Genomic DNA, 27323 nt, shown 5'->3' on the forward strand with positions numbered 1-27323 from the left:
TATTGGTTAGTATGCATTTTCCTTTATAAGGATAAAGAGCTAGTGTGACGTATATTCGACCTATCTTTTGGAAAGAACTGCAGCAGAAAACAGTCAACTTTTAAAATTTAACATTTCTCCTCTCTATACTAATCGGGTAAGCACTGAGAACATCACAGTCGACTCCAGTGGAAGCAAAAGCTTTACAGCTGCGCTGTGTGGTCACTTATGTCAGTAATGGACGTAAATGTTCGAGAGATACTTCCAGTTTTATCTCAATATAGGTATTCTTATACATCCTGGCAACAACGAAATGAAATTTAATAAAATATTGTCCCACGTTGTGTTCTTGACGTTAAATCTTCCATACCGGCGAAATTAAAATATCGCTAATTTTACAGTAATTATGTCATATCTTCAAATAGATAAAATATAATTGAAATCTGGAACAAGAGCGCCCTAGACAATATTATTTTGCGTGAGGTACCGTTATCACAAGTCACCTAGTGGCTTTCCGTTTTCAGCTGTTTAGAAACGCGAAAATAAATGCCGATTTTCAAAATGGCTCGAAATCGAAAGCAGATAAGTGAGTCGTGATAACGGTTTCTCATGTAAAATAATATTGTCTAGGGCGCTTTTGTTCCACATTTCGATTATCTTTTATCTATTTGAAGATATCACATAATTTCTGTAAAATTAGCGGTATTTTAATTTCGCCGGGATGAAGACTTAAAGCAGACGAATGATTGATGAAAGTGAAATTACTTGGTAGAATGATAACGTGGGAGGAAACTGGAGAACACCAAGAAAACCAACAGTGTTGGGCACCACTAACTCCCTGCTTGGTAATCGAACCATTGTCTCCTCGCATCATAGATCACTCTGTCGAAGAGTCCCGTGCTCGTTAACAACAATGGATACGGTAGTTCCCTACGTAGTAGAATCATTTAAACACACTTCATATGAAAGTTTTGTATTGAGATTCAGTTCGAGTGCATACTTGAACTGGGGAAAGCTTTCTATTCGTTCAAGGATTGAATTTTTTAGAAGATCCGGGGTTTTACTGGTTATAACCATAATAAAAATAATAAACTCGTACAGAATGTTACTACCGAAATAGTACACCGTAATTTTGGAAATCTTTCGAAGAAATTCTAATTTGGCTTAAATAAAATTTCTTCCAACATTTGAGATGTTGGGCTGAACAACAGGACAAGCGCTACGGAGGAAATTGTGGGGGGACATTTTTTTTTTATTTTTTTATTTATTTATTTTTTTTTAAGGCTCCTTTTGTTCCTTCTTTCCCTACATCCTAATTGAACGAGCATGACTATATTTTTCTTTTCTTTTTCGAACTGAACCTCAAACTCTTATCCAGCGGCTTTTCCATGCAACAGATACACAGTGGAGGAAGTCTAAATGATTATGATGATCCATTAAAAGGCCCAGTTTTGCTCAAGTTGATGCTTGTTCCGTTGTTGGCCGCATCTCTCATTTGAAGAAAGCAGTATAGATTCAAGAAAGCGTTTTCCGCTAGTATGATTAGTATAAATGAATGCTATTTAGTGCTTCAGCTCCTTCGTGGCTAACCGCTTAGCGTACGCGGCTTCGGGGTGGCAGACCCGAGTTCGATTTCCGGTGGGAGCTCATGTGGTTCGGATACCACGTTAATCAGTAGGTCCCGTCTCATATGGCTTCGCTACCGAAACTGGCGTTAAACTCAAAATCAACTCAACTCCTCTTTAGCTCAACGGGAAAGGAAAATAACGATATCTGTTTGTATTTCAAGCATTTGGTGTGTTTAAACAATGCTTTTTCCAATAGAACTGCTATTTTTAAGCACGATAAGCTGAAAAGTGAAATTTTCATTCATTTGTTTGTAATGTAGTGTTTCATTTCATTACATTTGAATTTAATATGTTTGATAAGTTAACAAGGAGGTATTTCGTCTATCAAAGTAAAACTGTAAATGTACGTACCCAACGCCCTGGTCACTGAAATAACTCTTCTCGTGAGATCAACAAAGGCAAGCTGTGCAGAATATGGTCACTTGGTCAGAATAAAGGTGGATGCCATTCGTTCTTAACATATAGTGTTGGCATTGTAGCGTCCACAGCGTCGTGAGGACAATATTGGGGAACTACTTGTAAAAAGGGAAATAGCGAGCTCCTGTCTAGAAAGTCAGTATTCACAATTAGGGAACCAATGTGTTGACCACATCCCAAAGACATCCCTTAAGGGCTTAAGGTATATTATTTATTTATTTTTGATATGTTTATTTTGTCAGTTTATATATATATATATATATATATATACATACTGTGGGACCAATGTCAACATTCATGTAGAAACTATGTTTAACTCAATAAAAAAAAAAAAACAATTGAACGGCAAAATTGACAGTTTTGTGTTGCTGTTCTCTCCAAGATATTGTTCCTTCTGAATATCATTGCATTTTTTTCTCTGTAGATCTTATTAGGAATTACTTTGGCAAAGTAGGCACTTCACTACTTTCATATTACATGTGTTGACGGCTTGATGCATTTTAGAATTATTATGCTGATTGTACGAATTAATTAATGACGTGAATTCTGATAATTCAGTATTATATGATCCCCTTCGTACTGCAATCAAAATCAATTTGTTTCTCCATGAGGTGATGAAGAGGCTAACATGAGCGGTCCCATGTTCGATCCCTCGTTAAGAGAATCAGCCTTTGATATAAACCCGAGTAGTAGTTTGAATCCCGCTTTGAGTAAGTCTCATATAGCTACGGTGCTCTAAACGATGTTAAACTCTAAATAATGTATTATAAAAGGAATTCCAGTAAAAGTTTGATATAGCTGATTCATTAATTGATAAGATCTGGTTGAAGTGCGTTCTCTTTTAAATCTATGTATTTATTTATTTGAAGTTTCTGCTGTTTCAAACCTAAATTCTTCTCATGCTTACGTATTAAATTATTTTTGAATATTTAGAATATGAATATAATATACAGACTTCGTTTTTATGTGTAGAGGGGAATGGGTACTTTCCAGGTACTTCAAGTATTTTCCTGTTAATTTATGGACTGTTGTTAATGGGAAGAAAGATCAAAGTATTCACGTTTCTTTCTCCTATATTGTACAGTTGATCGATATCTAGAGATTTTCCTCCATTTAATTAACTGGCATATTGCAGTTTTGTTCTGTCATAGTCGTAAGTCATTATGCTTTCCCCATTCTAGTAGAATGACGTTGGAGAATGATGTACAATCGTAGTGTATACGATTTTTTATTTATTTTTTATTTTATTTTTATTTTATTTATCTATTTATTTGTTTGTAATTAAGTGCTATTTTCGGTATTTTATTAGTGTAGTTAAGGACGCAGTGTCTGAAAAAACATTGTTTTGTAATCCTAAGATTACAAGAATTTTAAGAATGATCAAAAAAATGGATCAAAAGATTGCGATCTTCGCTAATAATTAGTTTTTAGATCAGGGCCTCAAAATCGAGTTTTCGTATTTTCTACGGAATAAGCACATCATACTGAGTTAAGTGATAGTTTGGGTTTGGCTACGCTATATGTAGTTCTCCAGATATAAGGCCTACAAGAAAATTTTTCATTGAAATTTATTGGATTTTTGGGCCAATAAATCTAGTCCATCCAGTGTGAGGTGAAGGTGTGAGTAAACTTCATAGTAAGGAAGAACAATGTGATTACAAACAAGAATTTTAGGAATGATCCAAAAAAATGGATCAAAAGATTCGAACTTGGCCAGTAATTAGTTTTTGGATCAGGGACCACAATTTTTGAACGACCCCTAAATCGAGTTTTCGTTTTTTTACGGAATAAGCACATCATACTGAGTAAATTGTTAGTTTTGGTTTGGGTATATTATATGTAGTTCTCGAGATATAATGCCTAGAAGAAAATTTTTGCCTGAAATATATTGGATCTTTTGATCCAAAAGGAGAAATCAGTGTCTAAGGAGTAAAATAAGAGAATGAACGAATAAGGTGTAACATAAGTACTTCTAAATTTGATTGCAATATTTACAGAGGACCCTGCAAAGTTGTTACTGATAATGGTTCTTGTAAGGTTAACAAAAACCTAATTCTGCTCTAATCTGAAACCAATTTCTTGTAAAATTTCTTTATTTCTGTCGAGATTTATTTCTTCTTTTCCAATTATGCTAATTACAATGATCTAGATTTTACCGATTTTTTTCTTTCAATTAGATGACCTTACTTTAAAAATTGAGATGGTTTTAATAATACATTTAATATTAGTAAAATTATGCAGAATTTGTGAAAATCTCATTTGTAGGTAAATTCTCACTTGCAAGTTAAAAAGTTATCGAGTAAGCAGATTAGCAGAGTAATGATCTTTAAGTTTCCGCTATTAAACAATACACTTTTGATCAATCTCTCTATTATCCAGAGACCTTAAGAGCGTTCACATTTAATCTTTGAGATGCTTGACAATAGATCTTTCATTCAATCTTAAAACGTATAGCACGAATTCGCTGTGAAATTTAGCAAAAGAAGTTATTAATCCACACTGGAAATTACTATACAGAATATATATATTTTTTTAAATTTAATTAGTAAATGAACTGATGGATTTGTTAAACAAATACTACCTTTTCGAGTGTGATTTTCAGGTAAAAGTTGTCGAAACTAATTGTATCTGGGTAAAAAAAAACAAAAAGCAGGTTAAGACATGTTCTGTGTACAATAAAAATTGGAAAAATTGTCGTTGTTGTCATCGCGTATGTTATATTTCCTGTTAATGTGGATAATTCAGTGGTTCATAGGTCATTTCAGTTGACAGGAGCTCAGAATTTTAAGCTACCACTAGCTGAATCTGCGCTCTCTACACAGCGCATCATTCACATATGAGTATGAATCTCCTTGTCATTCCTCACATCTGTACATGTCCCTTTATAGACACAAGTGCAAGACGTCTTGATAAAAAAAAATCGGCAAGGGGTACCATAAAGGGAAGATTTTTTTCGATTATTTTTTCAGTATCTCGCACCGTTTGCAAGATTTGAGCCTACTTCCGATTGGAGTTTCTAATTCATGTATGATCAATGTTTTCTTTCTTGTTGCATACAGTGTGTAATAAACAAATACATTACACACACAATTAATTATAATGTCAGTGATATATATGGTGTTCATTGGGCTAAATACTCCAAACAATCAAGATTCATCTTAGACTGAAGAAATGGTTATCCTTCATTTTTCTTTCATTTGGCCATGAAACAAACGCCTGAAAGATATAGAACCTTTGTACATAACTATGTGGTGGTGGAATGTATAACTCGGAGGATATGGTGCTTTTAGAATTTCAACATTTCCAGTGTAACCCTAGAAAATGTAATTAAGAAACAATGGTCTTAATTTTTTTTTTAATCAATTAAAACTGGATAATCTACACAAAATTTGGAATCGAGCAGTGAAAACGGCAAGTTTCTAGCACTTGTGGTTTTTGAGATCTCATTGTCGAAAGGGTGGGAGATAAACATATAAACTTTTCTTTGGAGAAACTTAGCATTTTAATATGTGGAAGATTGTGAATTAAAAGATTACATGCTATATATCTTAAAATTAAAATTAGGAGAACTTAAACTGTTATTTCTTGGTATTTCTATCATCCGGCATTACACTGACATAGTTAAGTACTTACTGTTGTTTTAATTTTCCATTCTTCTGCCTTTTTCGTTTTCTTAATATCAATCATTCTTTCAGGACCATGCGTGTCGTAGTGAGAGTGTGGAGTTGGCGCGAGATCTGGATTACAACGCAGCTGCTGCGTGGGTTGGTCACCCTTATTTTGACGTCATAGACAATTCGACGGATTTTGAAACGAAAATTTGTAGAATGATTGAGGTATGTTGCTTCAGTTTTTTTTTTTCCTTAAATAAAACTAAAATCTGACCTAAACATATCACTTTTAATAAGCAATAATTAATTATTTTATTTGGTTAGATTTTAATTTTAATTGAGGCAAAGAAATCCAAAGCTAGAATGAACGACAGTCACTTTTTTATGTGAATCTAAACTTCATTATTTGTTTCATTGTGGCGTGGAGTAACTCCTCAACTGTTGAGTACAATTGTAAAGAAATTTCATTTATTATAAACGTTTATTAATTTGTTTTACTTTTTCACTTCAGAACATTACGATTTATTGGGTAATTTCTTAATTTCTAGTAACAAAATGCTATTTTAAAAACTAATATAATATAGTCTTTCCATAAATACCATCCCAAAGTTTTAATACATTGACACAAAATGGTTAGATATTTTTTATTATTATTATTATTATTAATCTATATTTTTACGCTTGAACTTAGATATTGAAAATGAACATGTATTTCTATTGTGGATTATAAAATTCAAAGGGGGAAAATGAATTGTCATTATTTACTGGGTAGATTTTTTTAACCTACTTCAATTCTGTTCTTTATTAATAGGTGAAAGTTGATGAAATGTCATCTTTTTCTGGTATCACGGACATAATGCCCATCAAATGCATATAATATTACATTTCGTTCTGAAACAAAAAAAAAAAAAAAAAAAAAAAAAAAAAAAAAAAAAAAAAAAAAAAGTAGTTTTAAAGTGCCTATTTTTGCATAATTTGTCAATTTTCAGCTATTAGGTCATTTTTGTTATTTTTCCTGAGTTTCGATAATGTGTTATCTTGTCATTCTTTTGATTCCCTTCTCACGGATTCGAATCCCGCTCAAGGTATTGATGTAATGTATTTCATAGTCATACGTTTCACATAGTCGTCTTTATCTTAAGGGGCAGAAAGGTGAGGCGTAAGTTCAAATAAATATTTTCTTGACAACAAATTGAACGTATAAAATACATTTCAGATTTAACGCAAAACATTATTTCTGTGATGATAATAAATTTTTGTCACTGAAGTTTATAACACGAGTATGTGAATGATCGAGCATCTTCACAACCTAAGATCAAAAAGAATTCTGACGAAAGGCAATTCTAGTAATTTGCCAGAAATATAGATCAGAAATTAGAAAACAAAAGTTTTCATCGCAGGAACATTCAGACTAATTTTGAGTTATAATATATTTCTTACACCATTTAAGTACTTTAATATATATTAAACATCGATTCCAATGTAATCTCTACACTGATTCCAATATGGTGAACCAGTATGAAGATGGGATGGATAATGTTTACTAGTTCGACTAGTTATGACCTTTCACATGCTATTGCTTCTTAAATTGTACAAATATAGGACGTACAAAGAACCGTACATGTCTTCAGTCTAATTCTTAAATTGTACAAATTCAGAATTAAATGGTAGTCTAAAAACACTAAAGTATGGGAAGAAGTCAGCAGTCCAAGATTATTTTCTAATATAATTAAACCCTGACGAAGATTTCAGTACCACTCGAAATTGAAATTACTGGTTATAAACAGATAAATAGTTTTTATTTATTTATTATATACTTATATACGCTTGTGTAATCAATATACTTTATCGTTTTGTCTTTCAACCTACTTCATTTGTACTCCTGAATATGGCAGCCACTTTTAAGTGCTGAAACAGTAACTTCTATATTATATTAGAATTACAATTATTACTACAGCCTGGACTTAATGGCAAAAGAAAAAAGCTCAAAAGTACGAAATAAAAACCTGAAAATGACTGGTAAAATGGCAAAATAAGCAAGGGATTCTGGAAAAATAAAATATTTAAATAACTATAATTACCTATGATTGGTTCACTAGTCGATTAAAAAATATGGATCAAAGAAATAATGTTTTATTTTGCAGTTAGTACATACTTCATGAAATTTCTGGAAACTTGTAAATTGCGCAACCCGTAAGGAGCATCTAATGATCCATTCATCATAATTCAGTTGTAACAATGAAACAGAATGATAAACACAAATGCACTATCACACTTTATTCACACGCAGTTCCGTTAGCAGTTAAAAAAAAAAAAAACACTAGAAATAATAAAATAAAATTGTTTTAGGCTACACTAGCAGTTTATTTCCACTTAGGAAAGTTATTTGATATTTTTGTGCTCTAAAATTAACAATTTTTTAAAATTTTTTAGAACGAATGAGTTCATCCCAAGTCAGAAAGAACTCTAAACTTGTAAATTGAAAGTGAACCGTTCACATCTTAAGACGTTACTGAAGCATACTGGAAAGAAGTGATTTAGGAAGGATTAATGTCATTGTAAAAAGTTATGGCAGCATCACCTTCCATAACATTAGCAATGTTCTTCAATTTTTCCAAATCGGGATTAGCACTTACGACACGATGACAGTTCCGCTGCATGTGTGTACCCTTGTCACCAGATACAATACTCAAATCACTGACAAGATGATTGAAGGTTTTCCGAGAACTGGATAATATTTGGATGGAGTCGAACATTTTAGCATTGTAAAGAACAGCTGTAATCCTTGTACCGTCACGTCAAGGTGGACTGTGTGCTGGGAACAGAAATTCAAGGGTTAATTCACGAAAGACACTGATTTGCGAGAGAGCTTTTTTCACATTTGACACGAGATCAATGTCAGGAAATGAACTTATTTCCTCTGCAATTCTATGAAATGCGTGTGCCAGATAGGTGATATACAGCATATTTCGAAATAGAATAGTAAGAGTTTGCTGTGCTTTTCGTGTATGCAGCTCCATCTGACAAAAAGACACTTATCGTGTTTTACACATTATGGCCACAGAATAGTCAGCAATTTTATAAAAAGCTGTAGAAATGCTGAACCATTTACTTTTTCTAGAATTTCTTATGCAGTCAAATACGTTTGGGCAGCTTCTCCCTTCTCCCAAAGTTTCAATTACATTAGCAATGGAAGGGTCTAGAATATAGCATGTTTCATCAATTGAGGAATGATGCCGTCAATAGTTCCGTTGTACGCGCTATGAACGTAAGTTTTTCTGAAAGACTATCCACATGGAACTTTTTGTTTTGTGTATTTCTCGAGAAAACAGAAAAACTTTTCTAACATCCATAAAGGAATGTATATCTTAATTAGAGCTTCACACAGATCATTTGTAAAACTGTTAGTACACGAAACGTAATTCGTGAGCGTTCCAAGAAGATTCTGAAATTTTTTCACCAGCTGATTTGCATGTCCTTGCATATTTGTTTTGCAGTGTTTATGTGGTGTGTAACAAAATAACGCTTCTCAGTGGAAACCACAGCTTCACATAATTCGTGAAACCGTACAGAACCATCTGTTGAAAACACACTACACACACTCACAATTTATTTTCTAAAAAGGCCTATTTTCGGCATCTAGGGACACACACAACACACGCAACTCATAATGGCTGCCCATATCTTAGTGTTTCTCTAAAGTAAGGATCTTAGTTTGTCTTCTTCATTCCAAATCACAAGAACTGAAGACACGCTAGCATCCTCCCACGACTTGCCACATTCCAGCGACAATAGATTGCTGTTACTATGAGGCGCTATAGTCGCTTGACAGAAGTGAGCCAAATCTTTGGTATGCTGTTATTCATACATGGGTGAAGAGAAAATTTAAAATGGCAAGAAATTGCCTCTAAATTGTGAGAAATTACCCTTCTTGAAAATAATAAAAATTGTAATATATGGTGTTTAGCCGTTAATTCCGAGTTTCAATTATATTTTATTTTAGGCTTGTTTCGTTCGCATTTTCGTATATAATTTCCTAAGTATAATGTATTTAATATATATATATTTTCTTCATTGTAGTGCGTGTGTCAAAAGCTTGGTATCGACACGGGTGACCGACTACTGGTGAATTCAAGGAAATTGAAGTTCTTGGTGAAGGGACCGCTGCCATCAGACAATGTATTTCCTCCATTCCAAGACTTCGATGTTGTGCATAATTACTTGCAAACCAATACGCCAAAAATGCAGGCACGGTTGAGAAAACGAGGCCAGAAGGGTGAGCCACATTTGGATTTCAAACTTTACAGACAGAGTAGTTTCTGGTTACTTTGCATCAATAAGAAAATAGCTTCTGACTGGAAACTAACAAAAGCATGGTAGCAATTCCAGTATATACCCAGGGAGAATACTGTAATACTTGTGACTAATTTCTTTACTTCTTACCAATTATAGGTGTGGACAGTAAAACGAAAAATAAAAATACCAATATATATAATAACACTTATTGAAAATACAATAAATCAACGTAAAAATTATATTCTGTTCAAGTTATAAAGCTCTCCTTCTCAAGATTATTAAATATGTTCATTTTCACTAATTTCTTTCATGCTGACTTAATCACTGGGTAATTAGTGTTACCTTAGTACAGTAAGCAATACTTACATTAAGCTGAATTGTTCGTCGCATCCGTTTCTCTTGTTTACGTCTAGGTTGGTTGAACAGCTATACGATGGGCATATACTCGTTAATATTGTATGGAAATACGCTTGAATACACCCAGTTTTCCATGAAACTTGTAGTCAAGTTCAGCTGTTGCCAATAATTTCTAGTAAATCAAGAAGATAGCGTAGGATTTTTAGATTTAAATCACTTGTCCTTGAAAATTGAAACCCGTATTTATATCGCCTCTCGAACCCATTCTATTAGTACAGGTTGACTTATCATGTAGCTATAAAGTAGAAATTTTATCTTTCTCTTCAGAAATTGGAAAGAAAGATTTGAAACATTGAACAAACATGCGTACTAGAAAGAAACGAAGAAAAGTATTATGAGTAATGACAAAACCATTTGTGCTTCCTTGTTGTGTTCTCATGTTAACTGTTACTGTATCTCAAAGTCAGCCCAACAGAAAAGTCATCAGTATTTTAGGAGTTATTCATGTTCACTGCCTGATACTTACAGCTCTTTGCTTTAAATATTTCGAAGAAAAGGACTTTCATAGTCTTGTCACCTCGTAAAGTGTAACAAGGTTTATTAATTCTTTTGGATGTTACATAGGTTTGCTTGAAAACTTGGTTGATTTCCTGATAATTTTGTGATTTGTTCTCCATTGTTTCAAGTTCACAAATCAAAATCTTAGTTAGTCCACCATTATGTGATCAAAATACGAAATCTTTTTACTATTGAAAAATTTATTACACACTGTTGATGGGAATTTGTAAAGCTGATGAATATTTTTAAAAAATGTGAATTTATTTTGCATAAGAAATAAACAGACTTGTTTTGGTTGCGGCAAATACTTGCTACCTTTTAATATTCCGTTTTTATATTCAAAAGTTGTCCGAAACTGAAACGATGTATACAGATTGTAACTGTCACGTAATATTGAGTTCAATTATATTCTATGCCTGTGTAGAAAGGTCAATTCGTGAACGTGATTAAATTTATCAAATGCTACGGTACACACCAAGGTTTAGTATTAAGTTCGTTATAGATTTCCGTCCTTTTGGTTCCTCAAATTTCCATTCCCTACGAATTAACGAAATATAGCAATACGCTGAAACAGTCAATCGTCAGATTCTGTAAGATTTTATGCAGTAACAAAGGAAAATTCTACAACGGCTATCAAATTATTTAAATATTAGCCTAAGTTGAAGTTTATTAGAGATTTCTGATTAACTTTCCTTACATTTCAGCTTTGCTAACGCAATTATTATTTATTCTATACGTCTACATGACAAGTAATTACAACAAAGTATAGCTGATATACGAAAACAATAATGAGCAATTATTATTAAAGAAATTATTTATGTTCGCTACGGAGAAACTGATTGAATGATGAAAGTAATAAAGAAGTACTAGCTGAACCCACGCTATCTAGTGCATCATTCTAATATCCACATCTCCTTCCCTCTTCCACACTGTATCTGTACGTGTCTCTTTACAGACACAGGTGAAGGACGGGAGGATTCATAAACGGAATGAATTGATATGCCTATCTAATGGCCTTTTAAGTTGCCAGCGTGCAATAGGTTTTGCCATTCAGATTAAAGCAAAGGATCTACAATGTCCGTCAACCCGCTCTATACGTAGCTCTTTTTCTATTGGTTGCCTAAAACAAGGTTATCAACCTTCGCACTGCCTTAGTGGCAATGATAATCTTGGGGGCTCAGAACGACCCCTAAAACGTTGAATAGAAAAATAATGGCTAATGACAGTTTTTTCAATCTGAACCTGTGAATCGGAATTAGCCACAAACATATAAATGTAGTAGTTTAATATATAGGTACTATGTGCGGAGAGGATGGAATTCTTGTCCGCATGGCTATGTGGATCGGACAGCCACATCCCGAACACTGGCAACACGAATTCGGGGTTGCTGCGCAGTAACCGGTGTTCCACCAACAGCTCGACGTCGTCTGGTAAGGCAGGGCTTATTTGCCACTGTACTCATTTGTGCAGCTCCTTTTGATTGCAGAGTATAAACGGGTGCGTCTGGTGGTAACTCAAATGGAGTCAAACTGCAAATTATCATCTTATACAAACCTGGCTTCAGTCTGCAGCATCATGTCAAGTAGTATCGTAGTAAATAGGTTGGACAACTCGTGCATTTTGTATCGTCATGCATTGTGGAATGCCATTGAATTCCTGCACGATGCTGAGCGCAGTTGTAACCCCTTCTCTATAGGTCCTGTATGGAGCCACCTTGCAATAGGATAACGCGCGACCGCATGTTGTACGCATCTTACACTTCCTGGAGGAACACGGATATTCCACTCCTTGCTTTGCCGACGCGTTCACCTTATATCCCGTTGCTTGAAAACACATCTTACGGTTCCAAGAGGACATCGAAGGTCTCATTTTCTTTGTACCTTATCGTGTTGAGCCTGTCTGAACGCATATAATGAACCCTCGCACCACGGTCCCTGTACTTTCTGCTACGCTCTCGCAGCACTGATACACGTCGCACAGAGGGATCAGTGTAGAGGCGGCTCATGAGGGAAATCACATAAATAAAGGTTAAAATTCTATCACTTCAAACAAAGGAGAAAACTTATCTAATGTACCAATTCACGTATACAACAATTAGTATACCAGGTACTAAAGTTCTTTAGTAAGTTTTCTTCTCGTATTTTGAAGCGATGTAACTTTAATAATTACCTATGTATACTTACCTCAAGAGCCGCCCCCTGGAAAGTCATTTCACACTTGTATCTTATGCTGTCTGCTACATCTCCTTCCTGGTACTGTATTTTTTGATGTCTAGCAGTGTAATAAAATGAAGCTTTCAGTTCCTCGATTATACCCTTTAGACTAAGGGAGACGAATGATTGATTGAAGAATTGGAAGGAAATGGGAGTATCTCAAGAAAACCCACGCACACGATGTCCATCACAAATTTACGTGGCTAAGGATCGAACCAGGGACCCCACGCACCAGAGATAAGCAATCTCTTCCACTGAGCCACCGTACACTCGTCCGTCGGTGTAATTATCTTTAATATTTTATTATTTCAAAAATATGACCGAACGAAATAACGGTTCATAGTAAAAGTATAAAATATCATCAAAACGTGTAAAAGATCATAATACTGTATCTGATAAATTATTGAATAAACGACAATCTAAGTTTTATATGTATTAAAGTGAAAATCTTAAGTAGAATACAGAATGATGGTAAGATAAGGAATATAACAGAAGAGTTAATATGCACTGCCAAGATCGCCCATGTTGTGGTTTCTAAGGGGGGGACGGGGCAAGTTTAAGCGACATTTCAAATGTAGTCTCAAATTTTGTGATGACTATTCTAAAATATCTATTGGGTTTTCGATCTTCCGAAGCACAATTTCCTCTAAAGGGGGAGTGGGCGATTGCCCCACCTTGCCCCCCTGATGGACGCCCTTGTGCACTGTCCTAATTTACATTAAAATGTTCTTTAGGATACAGTAGCTCAGTGATGGAGCTCTTGTTCAGATGAAATAGGTCTCTATTGCGATTCGATGCAAAATCAGTGGTTGATTGACAACATGGCGTTTGTAAGTTTTTCCAACTCTTTTCCAATTTCTCAGTCCATCAGTTCTTCCAACATTCACTTGTATTTTCCGTTCTTCTTTAACCTACAAGGCAAACCTATAGGACGCTAAACTAAAAATCTAAAACATTGTCTTTTCATGAAGTTTTTAAAGATTTTCGATTTGCAACGTATCAGAATGATTGTGTAGATCATTGTTGTTTCTGCTTCATTAACGATTATTTTGATATCCTACGAAATACTTTACTTCGTTTCTTTAATAGTAACATTACGAATAAAAGGCTGTTTATTACCACCGCCATTTGTGTTCAGAAGATTTCAGTTTAACTCTCAATAAATATGCCATTTAGACTGCTATTTGAAGACGAATGATAAATGCAAGAACAGTTAATCCTCCATTTAACGGACTAACAAAGATGTAGTTTGCTTGAAACGTTCATAATAAACCAACACTCATGAATTTGTGTGTTGATTCGTGGTCCCGTTAAATTGATGATTTACTGTAAATGGTTGTGAATGTGGGAAAAAATAAATTAAATCTAAAGAAAGTCCACAGGCATGCAATGTTGAAATCCCGCACATCAGAAGCGAGCCCCTTAAAACAGTCATCGTCAGCCTGCTAAGATATAACGCTAAGATAGTGGAAGAATTACCACTAACTATTATTTTGAAGGGGGCCACGTTGGCTGAGTGGTAGAGCGCTAATCTCTGGTGTATGGTATCCCTGGTTCGATTCTCGGCCAGGTAAGTTAGTGGTAGACAACATCGTGTCGGTGAGTTTCCTCGGGGTACTCTCGTTTTCTCCTACATATCATTTACCAAATCTTCCAACATCATTAACTTGGCTTAAATCGTTTCTCCCGTAGCCTGCAGAATATAATCGTGGGACGTTATACTCCAAGATTTAATTTCTTTCCCCCCTCAATATTTTCAATGTGTAAGATTATATACAATACATAAAACACAATATACTGTCAGGAACCTTTTATAAAATATCGTATGTGTCTATGTGTCAAGTGATATGCAAAGTAACCTCGTTATTTCTTAAATAAAATATGACTAAAGCAACTACTTATATTGCCAAAACTAACAGATTAGTAATATTATTGCTTTCTTTGTCTAATAAAGGGAATGGTATATATATATATATATATATATATATATATATATATATATATATATATATATATATATATATATATATATATATATATATATAATAATGTGTGAGAGATACGAGGGTGATTCAGAAAGTAATGCCTCCAAGGTGATACCTTTGTGTTTGACAGATAGCACCAATACAGGTACCAGTAAAAAGCTTGCAATGTCAGCCACAAATGGTGGCATCATTTTTCAACATAGTCCTCATTACAGGCAACACACTTGCGCTAACGTGAAACAAGATTTTCATGCCGTCGGCGAAGAATTGTGATGGCTGCTGGCGACACAATTTTCGAATTGCTGCTTCCACCTCCGCGTCACAACTATAGCGTTGGCCCTTAAGGTGATCTTTAAGTTTAGAGAAGAGCCAAAAGTCGTAAGCCGCAAGATCTGGACTATAGGCAGGATGAGGCAGAATGTCAATAACACTTTGCAAGCAAATGGGACTTTTTTTTTTTCCTTCTTGCAAAGGAGAGGTCGTGTGGCAGTAGTCCATCGTCTGACGCTTCGTTTCTCCGTCTAATGGTATATCCATGACTCGTCGTCGGCGATAGATGTTCCTGAGCGCACAGCCTTCCGCAATCAGAAATTCAATGACAGCCCGCTTTTTCAATCAGACGTCGCCACTGGATGCCTTGAATTGCCCCATTACTCTGGAACGAGAAAAGATAGCAAGGTGAAACAAGCGATATTCTATAGCCAGTGCATTATTGAGAAACAGTTCAGAATGTTTGCAGTATTATTGGCCAAGTAATGTGCTTGGAGGCATTATTTCTGAATCACCCACGTATAATATATTTTGCAGAAACAGTAATCCAGATTAGTAAAAGTGAGTGTTTGTTTTCGTGAGATTTTATTTTTAGTTAAGTATAAGTACCTCCAAAGCTCGAAGCAGCAGCAACCGATAACTGGTTATTTTAGATCTAAATCTTTCAATGTTGATCTACAAACTAAGTTAATTTTGTATTAATCTATAATTAGTTCTATTTCCTAAGCTGTTTACGTGAATATCATCAGGAGTACTATATTTCTAACATGTATCCTATATTTTGTAGGTCACTGGAGCTATACACACACCATCCGAAAGCCCAAACTACGTGGCCAAGTAGTGGAAGTGAAAACCCAGATAACACACCGAGACTATATCAATATGCTTGCTCAGCGTGACGATTGTCATTTCACAATTTTCAAGAAAAGACGATGTTTTCTAGTAAACAATCAGTATTTTCAACTTGACGTGTACAAAGAACCATGCCACCCTAGGTATGTATACGTTAAACAGTGTCATTTCAGGTTTTATGGCAATTAAACCAAATATTTCTTGTTGGAAACAGACTTCATGATGATGGTAGTTAAATTTGCTAAGCTGACCTTCTGTTCGAATATTTCATTCATAAATTAGGATTAGGTCGCATTAATTTAAGGTCACATGGATGATGCTAAAGCAAATGGTCAAATAAATCCCAGCGTAAATTATTTGATTGTTGTCAAATACAAGAACTCCAATTCTTGAACACCTGTTCCATTTAGTTCTGATATGAAAACTAGTTTATGATGAAGACAAGTTCCTTATCATTGAAGGTGTAAACAATTTTTTATTTTTTTTTAAACAGATGTAGAAGGAAAATTAAGAAATAAAGATAAAAGAGCTAGTTGCACTGGAATTGCAAACTGATATATTGAGATTGAAGCTCGATATTGAATTCTATAAAAAGGATTACTACCTTTCCTCTGCAGTTGTTTGCCTTATCTTTCACTAACATAGTTGATTATTATTTAAAGAAAGAAAAAAAAAAACGAGATTGTATCTGTAGTGTTTAGGCCTTTCTGAGTGTGTGTGATTCCTCCCCCTTTCATTGTTCATGATAGGATAGCATACTTGGAATCGTGGCTTTTAAAATTTCTTCTTTCTGGGGAGAGGGAGGCGGCAAATGATGCCATTACACAGGGCGGCAAATTGCTCAGGGCCGACACTGTACATGGGCATTCAAATACGGAACAAAATATTTATAATGTTATAAAGATTGGACAAAAGCTTGTATTTTAAAGTGGTTAGTAGTGCTAGCTTCTTTCCGTTGTCAGTTGCAACCGTGATGTCAGAGCACGAGCTACAGAGTAACATTACACTGCGAATCAAATGGAGGTGTCAATCCACCTTGGATTTATGGAAAACTTAAAAAAGTTTGCAGTTGAGGTTTAGTTCCTAGTATGTATGATTGGTGCAAGTCATTAGAAGGAGGTTGAAAGAAAATGAACGACGCGCCTGTGGACAAGATTCTCTACCAGTGTATTCAATCTGGCACCTGAAAAAACTTGAATAAGTTTGAGAGTAGAAAAACAATAGTGAAAAATAACCTTGTATTCAGCAAAGTTAATGCGTCTGCTATATTGAACTCCCATTTCGTCGAGGTGGAATTTCCAAATTTCGAGATATTGGAGGATAGTCTTCTTTTCAGCACAATGCGACGTGGGCCAACATCTTAATATGAACTTGGGGGGCGCGGTGGCTCAGTGGTAGAGCGTTCACCTCCGGTGCTTGGGGCCCCTGGTTCGATCCCAGCTCGCGCCGTGTGAACATTGTGGTGAACAAACACCGTGCTCGTGGGTTTTCTCGGGGTTCTCCCGTTTCCTCCCACTTTCTTCATTCCACCATTTCATTCATTTCTCATAATCGCCCTAACTGGCGTAATCGTGGGACGTAAAACTTAGATTTCATTTCATTTCATTTTCTTAATATGAAATTGGAACCACCGTAATGTCTTTTAAATTTTCTAATGGTCTCCTACCGTGAATCGAACCAGGAACTACGTGCACCAAAGGAGGGTGAGATATTTGTTTCCTGTATACTGAAATCTCGTAGTTGTATATACGTGATACTAGTGAAATTCCCCAATCCCTTTATGTTGAAATGTCGTAAATTTATGCAAGTGGGTGTAATGCTCGTCTACTCTGCATCAAGAAAGCTCATGCCATATTTCGTGCTGAAAACATGGGAATTCACGGATGTGAATGATATATATTCGTATTTCCTGGAACATCATCTTCTCTGCCTAATATATCATCAAAATTCAAAAATCACCAAAATATCTTAATGGTTCGAAAACAATGTTTCTTCCATGTAGTTGAAGCAAGATTCTGACGTTAGACTCAAACATGTATTTTGTATGTATATTATTTAAATGATGGGATTGATAGGGTTTAAAATTTGAATTAAGGGAGTCAAATGTTGGAAAGAGAAGTATGTCTGCCCGTCCTTAATTGAATTAGATGTAAGGTAAAATTAAAGCCAAAGGCAAGAGTTTTCTTTTCCACAAAATACAAAGCTTTATTTACATATAATTATAGAATTTAGTTCATGAGACAAATATCAGAGTGAAAAGCTAGTATAAAAGATAACTTTCTGCGATTACGCAGGAGACCAAACGTTAAGCTTTGAACTCTAAAGTTTTAGTGTACAAAAAGGAAAAATACAACTTACATCAAGAAAGATTGTCTTGCGACACCACCAGTTTTTCGATGTCCACCCATGCTCTCGTTTTTTTCGAGTCAGGATTTGAATGTCCTTTTTAGTATTATGCCTACCTTTTTATATTGAACAATTTACATTAGTTTGAATTTTGAAGTTCTGTAGAATTACTTTGTTTTCCTTTTTTCTAATGATACAAATGTTCAGGCTTTTGCCTGAGACCTAATTAACTATCAACACATTTAAATTCATTTTGTGCCATTTAGACATACATCACCTAATTAACGAAATATATTCTGATTTTGAGAAATTCCCATTTCCAAAAACAATACAAAATAACATTGGTTACCTGAATGTCCTTTTTAACATTAGAATAAAATTTATTAATACGTCTATATTACTCTTATTTTTATAGTATCTTTCTGTTTAACGATAACTTCCGTAAAATTTACCATTAACCTTGTCCTTCTTTACTCAAATCTTAGTAGCCTACTCTGTGGAGCTGAAACAAAAACTGTCTAAAAAGGATAACTTTCGTAGACGTTATTCGGTTTGGATACAATATCTTTGAAGCTTCGGAATATTCCTTTTTGTTTGATCTTTATTTATTTATATATATATATATATATATATATATATATATATATATATATATATATATATATATATATATAAAATTGTAGTGTTCTAAAAATGACGCCCACGGACTCCAGAGCACTGTTCTAAAAGTCCAAACAAAGCAAAAAATACATATATTTGTATACCTTTCGGGTTCTCGTCTGGACACGTAAATGGCAACGTCGCAGGTAAAGAACCATAGAGTAGATCTACCAATCCATCAAATAGTTATATCAATTCTTTCCAGGTGGTAGTTATTGACAATAGCACCACTTATTACTGTAGCAATCGATGTGATTGCTTAATGGAATCGTAGAGCAATGCTAATGCCTCAAAGTTAATATGCGACGTTGCCACATAATGAAATTTTGTTTCCCAACAGTGGCTGAAGGAAGCCCTGGATGGTGTAAAATCATATAACATTTTCATTTTATTGTGACCTGTAGAATATTGCGCTGTTGTCCGTCGACATTTTTAGAACAGCCGATATATAATATAATATAAAAACTTTGTAACAGCTTGTTTTGTTTTGATTTTTTTTTTTTGGGGGGGGGGTGAAATTGAGATTAGAGAAGATAGACGATTTTTGACTTACTTCTACATGTACAACACGATTAGTAATCAGTTTCTGTAAAACTTCATGGAGATTGCATTGAGTTGAATCAAAGTATGCATATCTACTCCACGCGTTATTTCTATAATTAGCATAGATTACTTAACTCGTTGGCAAAAGTATTGTGTATTTATAGTCTTAAATTACTTGGTAATGTCAAATACACAATTTAAGTATTTCTGTTTATATAATTTAGAGAATTCTTTATTTTAAAAACGGTTATGAAATTAAAGACAAAAAATAAAACTTATATTTGTACAGCGGGGGACACTTCTAAATGGTACACCTTAGCCGTAAATCTCCATATGGCTGTACCATTTAGAAGTGTCCCCCGCTGTACATGTACTTTTTCTTGGTAAGCTGAAATAGGTGCAAGCGTGTTGTGAAATATTGTATAATAAAGGAATGTATTAATAATACCTTTGCGTGTTTTCTTAATTTTTTTAGATGATTATTTAGCCTCTTTGTTTATTACTGGAATCTCCGTCAGATTCTCTTTTCCCTTGTAGTTAAAAAAAAAAAAAAAAAAATGGATTTTACCCACATATTTTGTTCTCTTCATATCTTGAAAGATTTCCAATATTTTCTTTGACTCACTTTAACTCCTACAATATTTATTTATTCATTCACTTGATTAATAAGTTACGTACGGAACAACAAAATATGTAGATAAGTCACTTTTTAAGCTACAAATAAATAGAAGCTAATAAAGGTTCCAGCGTTAAACAAAGAGCCAAAATAAGCATCCAACAAAATAAAGAAAATACATAAAGGTTTGTTTCTTTAAACTTGGTATTGTGAAATAGTTTATTTACAGAGATCCGATAGATAAACAAAAATTAATTTTCGGTCGTCTGTTACAGGTGTGTAGGACTTATATTGCTGGAGACATATTCTGCAGAAAACGACAAAAACATCAAAGAAAAGTTGCCCAAATTCCTCACTATAGTACAAGATGTGACTGGAGACCCTGCGTATTCTATGTATAATTTGTCCTTGAGAGAAGATTGGAAAACAAGCAAAAAGTTTTGCTATGCGCTACCAGGTACGGAAATTTTCAAATAATTTCAAGTTCGATACAGTTTATTTTCGAAGATCTGTAAAAATTGCTGCAGGTCTTATTGCAAGATGCAATGGTATACAAAACTTGGACGACAGTAAATTTTACATGCTGTGCCACTCCTAAGTGGCATAGATTTGTAAAACGTAAATTATACCTAAGAAGTAGTGCTACAGTATATTACAAGAATCAACAGAAAGAGTGACATGATTCGAAGAACGGAAATATAATATCTATACAAGGGCAGTGTGATTCATGATGCACCCCTGACATTACAGGAGGAGTGAAATGGCCCTTAAAAGATGGTATGTGATCGCGTACAGCGATGCATGCTGTGCAGCGTGCTTCCATGCTCTTCATGAGGTTCGTAGTGAGTTGTGTATGGACGTTATGGAGCGCCATTACTCCACCGGTTCTGTTAGTCTGTTGGATGGTCCTTGAAATGCATCTAGGCGTATTGCAACATTTTCACACAGCATCCCAGATATGCTCAATGTCATTCACCGTAACAGCTTTGATTCACACACACACTGCCTCGTCCTTTTCATTCAACTGCTTCGTATTGGGGAAGCAGACCCATTCGGCGCTGCAGTCACGCTATGAAACGCTGTGCACGTGTGGGAGACCTGTGGGAACATGTTTTCATTCATTTCCATGGAGCACGTGATATTTTATGTAGCTTTTATTCATCTCATCCGTAAGTTTCGCTTACCAATAGTACTAGCTAAACCTGCGCTCTCTACACAGCGCATCATTCACATATGAGCATGAATCTCCTTGTCATTCCTCACAATATCTGTACCTGTCTTTTTACACGTGAAAGAAGTCTTGATATAAAAAAAAATCGGCAAGGGGTATCATAAAGGGGAGATTTTTTCCTCAATATCTCTCACTGTTTGCAAGATTTGAGCCTACTTCCGGTTAGAGTTTCTAATTCATGTATGGTTAGTGTTTTCTTTCTTCTTGCATGCAGTATGTAATAAGCAAATACATTACACACACAATTATAACGTCGGTGATATATGTTGTTCATTGGGCAAAACACTCGAAAAATAAAGATTCATCTTAGACTGGAGAAATGGTTATCCTTCCTTTTCATTATTATTTAGCCATGAAACAAACGCCTTAGACGTATGCAACCCCTATATGTAATAGTGTGATGTTGGAATGTATAACGCACAGGATATGGTGCTTTAGGTTTTTTTTTTTTTTTCAACACTTCCAGTGTACCTTTAAAAATGTAATAAAGAAATAATGGCCATGTTTTTTAAATATTAAATTAGAACTGGACAATCTATGCAAAATCTGCATTCGATCGGTGAAAACGTCATCTTTCTAGAGCCTGTAGTTTCCGAGATCTCATTGTCGAAAGGATTGGCCACAAACATATAGTTTAAAAGAACTCCAAAGATGGCAACACAATTCATTTGCATTGACTTTGGAGAAGGCTTATTAAAATACAAAGACTTTGAACAAAGTTAGAGGTTGGAGTTTAGGCGTTTTCATTGCTGCTGTAGCATTTTAATAGATAGTTAATAAGTATTATATCAAAAGCCTGTTGAAAATTATTGTACTTTCTCGTAATTGAAACTTCGTTACTTATCCTGCTCATTCCATCAATTATTATTATTTCAGTTGTTTCAATAACTCTTGTAGAAGTTAATAGAAAGGAATTCGCAAAGTACAGGTTTACTAGGAGAGAAGGTTGCAAGAAACTAGTTTTTGAGAATTTCTTAATACTGTGTAGAAAATGCGTTTAAAAATGGTTTCTGAAATGAAAAGTAGAATGATTGCCTTTTAAACTATTTTATTAATTTGTTACAGAAGTATAAGCTTCAGGGTTTTCACTTTGCTTTTTCCCCACATTTTCGAAATCCTTGAAAATTTACGGTTTCTGGTCAAAAAATATCACACGTAGTTTTCATAGGGCTCTTTTCAAACTAACTTACCATCATTCATGGAGTTCCGCAGAGATCGAAACAAATGATAGTCTGATGATCGTGGATGCATTGAAACCTCCCAGCAAAGTTCTCTTAATTTCTAACGGGTGGTTAAAAATGTATGCGGTCTAACTTTTCGGAGTGGTATAAGACACCCCATGTGGAGCCCAATTCGGGTCATTTCTTTTGAATTTCTGGTGAGACTCGCGCTAAGTCTCGAGCGCCAACTCACTGTACACTGTGCCCTTTCAGTGCCATTATACGCACAGTAGAACCTTCCTGGGCGTTAGTGTGAGCTTTGACAGACGGTGGAGCTTCTTGCTTCAAGGACGATCTTTCTCACACATTCCTGTCGTATGTTATCCACTTTTCATCACTCGTGATCAACCGATTCAGAAATGACTCGAATTCGTTACATTTCATAGAGATTCATAGACAGAAATTCGATCAAGTAAATATTCTCGAATCTGATCATTTGGCACCCAAACGTAGAACTTCCTTTTTGTAGCTAGCTTTTTCCAAATGGTTTAACACTGTTTAGTGATGAGTGTTTGTCATTAGTGATGCCAGGACTGCTTACATACCGGTCTTGCTTTGCTTTTCTTTTCGCCAGAAGCATACATCAGAGACAATTTGATCGCTACAAGTTAAAGCTTGGCATGAAGACATATCTTGAGGAGAGTGTGGATCATCAAGAACTCTGAAAGTAGATCTGATTTCATTTATTATGCCTCTGGTAGGAATGTTTATATTCCACTGTTTCCCCTGAAATTTTGTCACACTAAGTTCCATCCGTTCGGACATCAGATATGAAAACAGGTTGCGCACACAATGCTATACATTTCTTCAAGATACTTCAAATTTGTTAATATGGCTTTTCCATAATATACCTGTAAAACGTAGATCTCCTTCCCTCCAGTTTCCCCAAGTAGTTTTTCATCCTTCTATTTTAACGACTCAGCTCGTGCCAAGTGAACTTTGTGATTGACAAACACCATGTGCTTGAGTTTTCTCGGGGTTCCCCCGTTTCTTCCCACTTTCTTCATTCCACCATTTCATTCATTTCTCATCATCACCGTCTGCTTTTCGTGGGGCATAAAACTCATTCATTTCTTTTCTTTTAACGAGACACTTCATATACAGTATATACTACCTATCCTTTCTGTATATGACTACTTTCTTTCTTTCTTCACTTCTCATCATTTGTTCTTCTGTTAATCATGCATCTAAAAGCGCTGAATGCACCATTTCCAATGAAAGAAGCAAGAACTGATCTTAAGCAAACTGAAAATATATATTTAGAAATCTGGCATTTTCAAAGATTTTCCTACTCAATGTTAGACGCATTCAGTCATAAAATTTAGAGGTCACAAAGAGGAACTCATATACTTACTGAAAAAAATGCTTACTTCGAGAAATTAAAAATTTTAATCCAGACAGTTGCATTCATCCTTAACGAAATCGATATGCTAAGTATTACGTGTAGAATATTGCACTATACCTAGCAGAAACATTAACGTTACGGAAGTTCTATAACGAACGACAGGTAGTCTTCCAAATGTATAGAGAAAATTACTGAGTGGAATGTAAAAGATGGAGTAATTGTTGCAAAAGTTTTTGGAAAGAACAGTTATGGAAGTAATGAGAAAGAGGAAAGAAAAAGGATACCCAAATATGAATAGTCTTGATATATATGTATAATGACTCACCTGTAATGTTCCTTCAGTGCGTGTTTTTCAGCCAGTATTTTCAATTGCTCTAGCGGGTATTTTCGTCAGGAGAGAGGGATTAAATTATTTTGTTTAATAGGTCTTTACATAGTGTTGCCACTAACAGTTGTACGTTGTAAAAGAAAAAAACGTCATTATAAAGTATTCAGCTTGCAACCTTTAATGTACGAGTACAAGAAATAATAATAATAATAATAATAATAATAATAATAATAATAATAATAATAATAATAATAATAATAATAATAATAATAATAATAATAATAATAATAATTAATAATAATAATAATAATAATAATAATAATTATTATTATTATTATTATTATTATTATTATTATTTGTATGAGTTATTTGATGCTATTTTCATTATACCCACAATTGATGAGCACTTCAAATTTCTAAATGTACAGTGTTGCCAAGGATAAGGGATATATTCAAGGTGACTGGGATGCTATTATTACTAATTACATTAACAAAAATAAATTTTAGGACGATAAAATGCTTTCTTACAATTTGCGTTGTATAAAAATTACAAAATTCACAATTTATGGGTGCAGTAGTTAATTGGCAATAGTGTTGGATCTGGCAGCACTGTACATCTAGAAATGTAAAGCACTTATCGGTTGATAGACATAATGAAGATTAGTACAGAAAGATACCATCAGATGATTTCTACACAAAAAGAAAGAAAAAAGTGTATCTATCCATACATTAATAGGTTAAGAGCTCTTAACTAGTAAGGTAAGTATCTGGTTGTGAATACTTCGTATAATGTTGCTAATTTTTTCCCCTTTCTTTTATAACGTACTATAGTTAGTTGTAATAACTACGAGGAGCAGTCACAATGAATCTTGTACATTACAATCCTTAGGCTCCCTAATTATGAAGTTGACAAATGGGGATAGGTCATAATAGGTAGTGTACAAGTAATATAGCTGAACGGGGAGTGTGTGGTGATCAGTCGGTGCATGTGCAGTTTCACAAATCGATCAACGCGCGAACATCACGTTCATTTGCAAATTGGGGAAAATCTGATTCAGATAGTTTGATAGCCTTAAAAGTAGTTGAACATCATCGGATGTTTGGCTCTTTCCAAAGCTAAAAATGAGTCTTTTCCGTTTCGCCAAAGTATTTGGTCTAGGAATTAATTCGTGCGGGTGGACAAGAGATGGCGCAACGAACGGAGCGTCCCACAGTTCCGTGTATCCACACATGTGTTGCAAACCCCTGTCATCGCGTATCGTTCGTAGTATAGGGCAGTGGATTAAAGCGTCAACAACACCAGTTTGTAGTTAAGTGAACATGGCGCAATTTGTGCCTGATAAAGTGTTTTTGTGGGGTGTCCTGCTGCATTACTTTAACATGCAGAAAAGTGCGACTGAAAGTCATCGTATTTTGGTGGAAGTGTATGGTGACCATGCTCTAGCTGAGCGAACGTGTCAGAAGTGGTTTGCACGGTTTAGAAGTGGTGATTTCGGCTTGGCAGACCAAGAGCGAGCTGGACAGCCAAAAAAATTTCAAGACGAAGAATTGACAGCATTGCTCGAGCAGGATTCGTGTCAAACGCAGGAACAACTTGCAGCAGCATTAGGCGTTGATCAAACAACAGTCTCCAAACGCTTGAAAGCCATGGGAATGATTCAAAAGATGTCACATTGGGTTCCACATGAATTGAAAGACAGAGACGTTGAAAGACGAAAAACCATTTGCGAATTGCTGCTTCAACGACAGAGCAGAAAGGGGTTTCTGCATCGAATTATTACGGGTGATGAGAAGTGGATCCATTACGAGAACCCTAAACGAAAAAAGGCCTGGGTGAAACCAGGTGAACCAGGTCCATCACAACCAAAACGAGATATTCACTGTGCAAAGGTTATGCTGTGCATATGGTGGGATATGAAAGGTGTGGTGTACTATGAGCTGCTGCAACCGGGTGAAACTATGAATGGAGAACGTTATCGACGACAATTAATGCGTTTGAAGCAAGCTCTGGCCAGAACACGACCAGAATGGGAGAACAGACATGATAAACTTATTGTTCAACATGATAACGCTCGCCCACATGTCGCAAAACCGGTCAAAACCTATTTAGAAAATGTCGGATGGGAAGTTTTACCCCACCCGCCGTATTCACCAGACGTTGCTCCTTCGGACTACTACTTGTTCGATTGCATGAACAACGATTTGATTGGACAGAGGTTTACTTCTTCAGAAGATATCGAAACATGGGTCTCTGACTGGATCGCTTCCAAGGATGAGGACTTCTTTCGCCACGGAATCCGTACATTGCCTGACAGGTGGGCGAAAGTGGTGGCTAGCGATGGACAATATTTTTCTTAAGGTATTTATGTATTTTGTGTTTGTACTATAGCTTCAATGTGTGCGTACCAACCGCACGAATTAATTCCTAGACCAAATAGTAAAGATCAAAGCTAATGCAATAGCTGAACTTCGGAAGATAACAAAAAATGACTTTCGTCGTGTTTCCAGCAATTACAGGAACGGTGGAACAAGTAGGAGAGTGAGTGAGTGTTTGTTTGTTTGTTCCGAAGGCGCCAACTTTGAAGACGATTAAATTAATGTGTACTTAAATTAATGTGTACTGTCCAGTGATGGAAGAATATGATTAATTATACTAGTAGAGGTAGAAACTCTAACCCGCTAACTCAAGTAGCTTCCCATTTAGTTCATGATTTTGACAGAAATTTAGTTGAGATATGCAAGCATTCTTTGTTCTAGTCGTCCCCCTCAATTTTTACATGCCAGAGTCCTCTATGGGTATATACACACACACTATTACAGTTGATTAGATCGAAGTTAGGGAATTGTAGATCGTATTGAATGAAATCA

At 35.1% G+C, this 27323-nt stretch overlaps 1 protein-coding gene across 3 annotated transcripts in view; it reads left to right on the forward strand.

The window, feature by feature from the left end:
- The window catches only part of Ttd14 (TRPL translocation defect 14), a 171507-nt gene that overhangs the window by 139505 nt on the left and 4679 nt on the right, over nt 1–27323 (forward strand). For all 3 annotated transcript variants that reach the window (XM_081770493.1, XM_081770494.1, XM_081770497.1), the window contains 4 exons: nt 5720–5860; nt 9716–9911; nt 16102–16309; nt 20607–20788. In XM_081770493.1, coding sequence (XP_081626619.1) covers nt 5720–5860; nt 9716–9911; nt 16102–16309; nt 20607–20788 — 727 coding nt within the window. The remainder of the gene's footprint in view (nt 1–5719; nt 5861–9715; nt 9912–16101; nt 16310–20606; nt 20789–27323) is intronic.

The sequence above is a fragment of the Thermobia domestica genome, chromosome 9 (genome assembly GCF_964235325.1).
Source record: "Thermobia domestica chromosome 9, izTheDome1.hap1.1, whole genome shotgun sequence".
In the NCBI taxonomy this organism is placed as follows: domain Eukaryota; kingdom Metazoa; phylum Arthropoda; class Insecta; order Zygentoma; family Lepismatidae; genus Thermobia; species Thermobia domestica.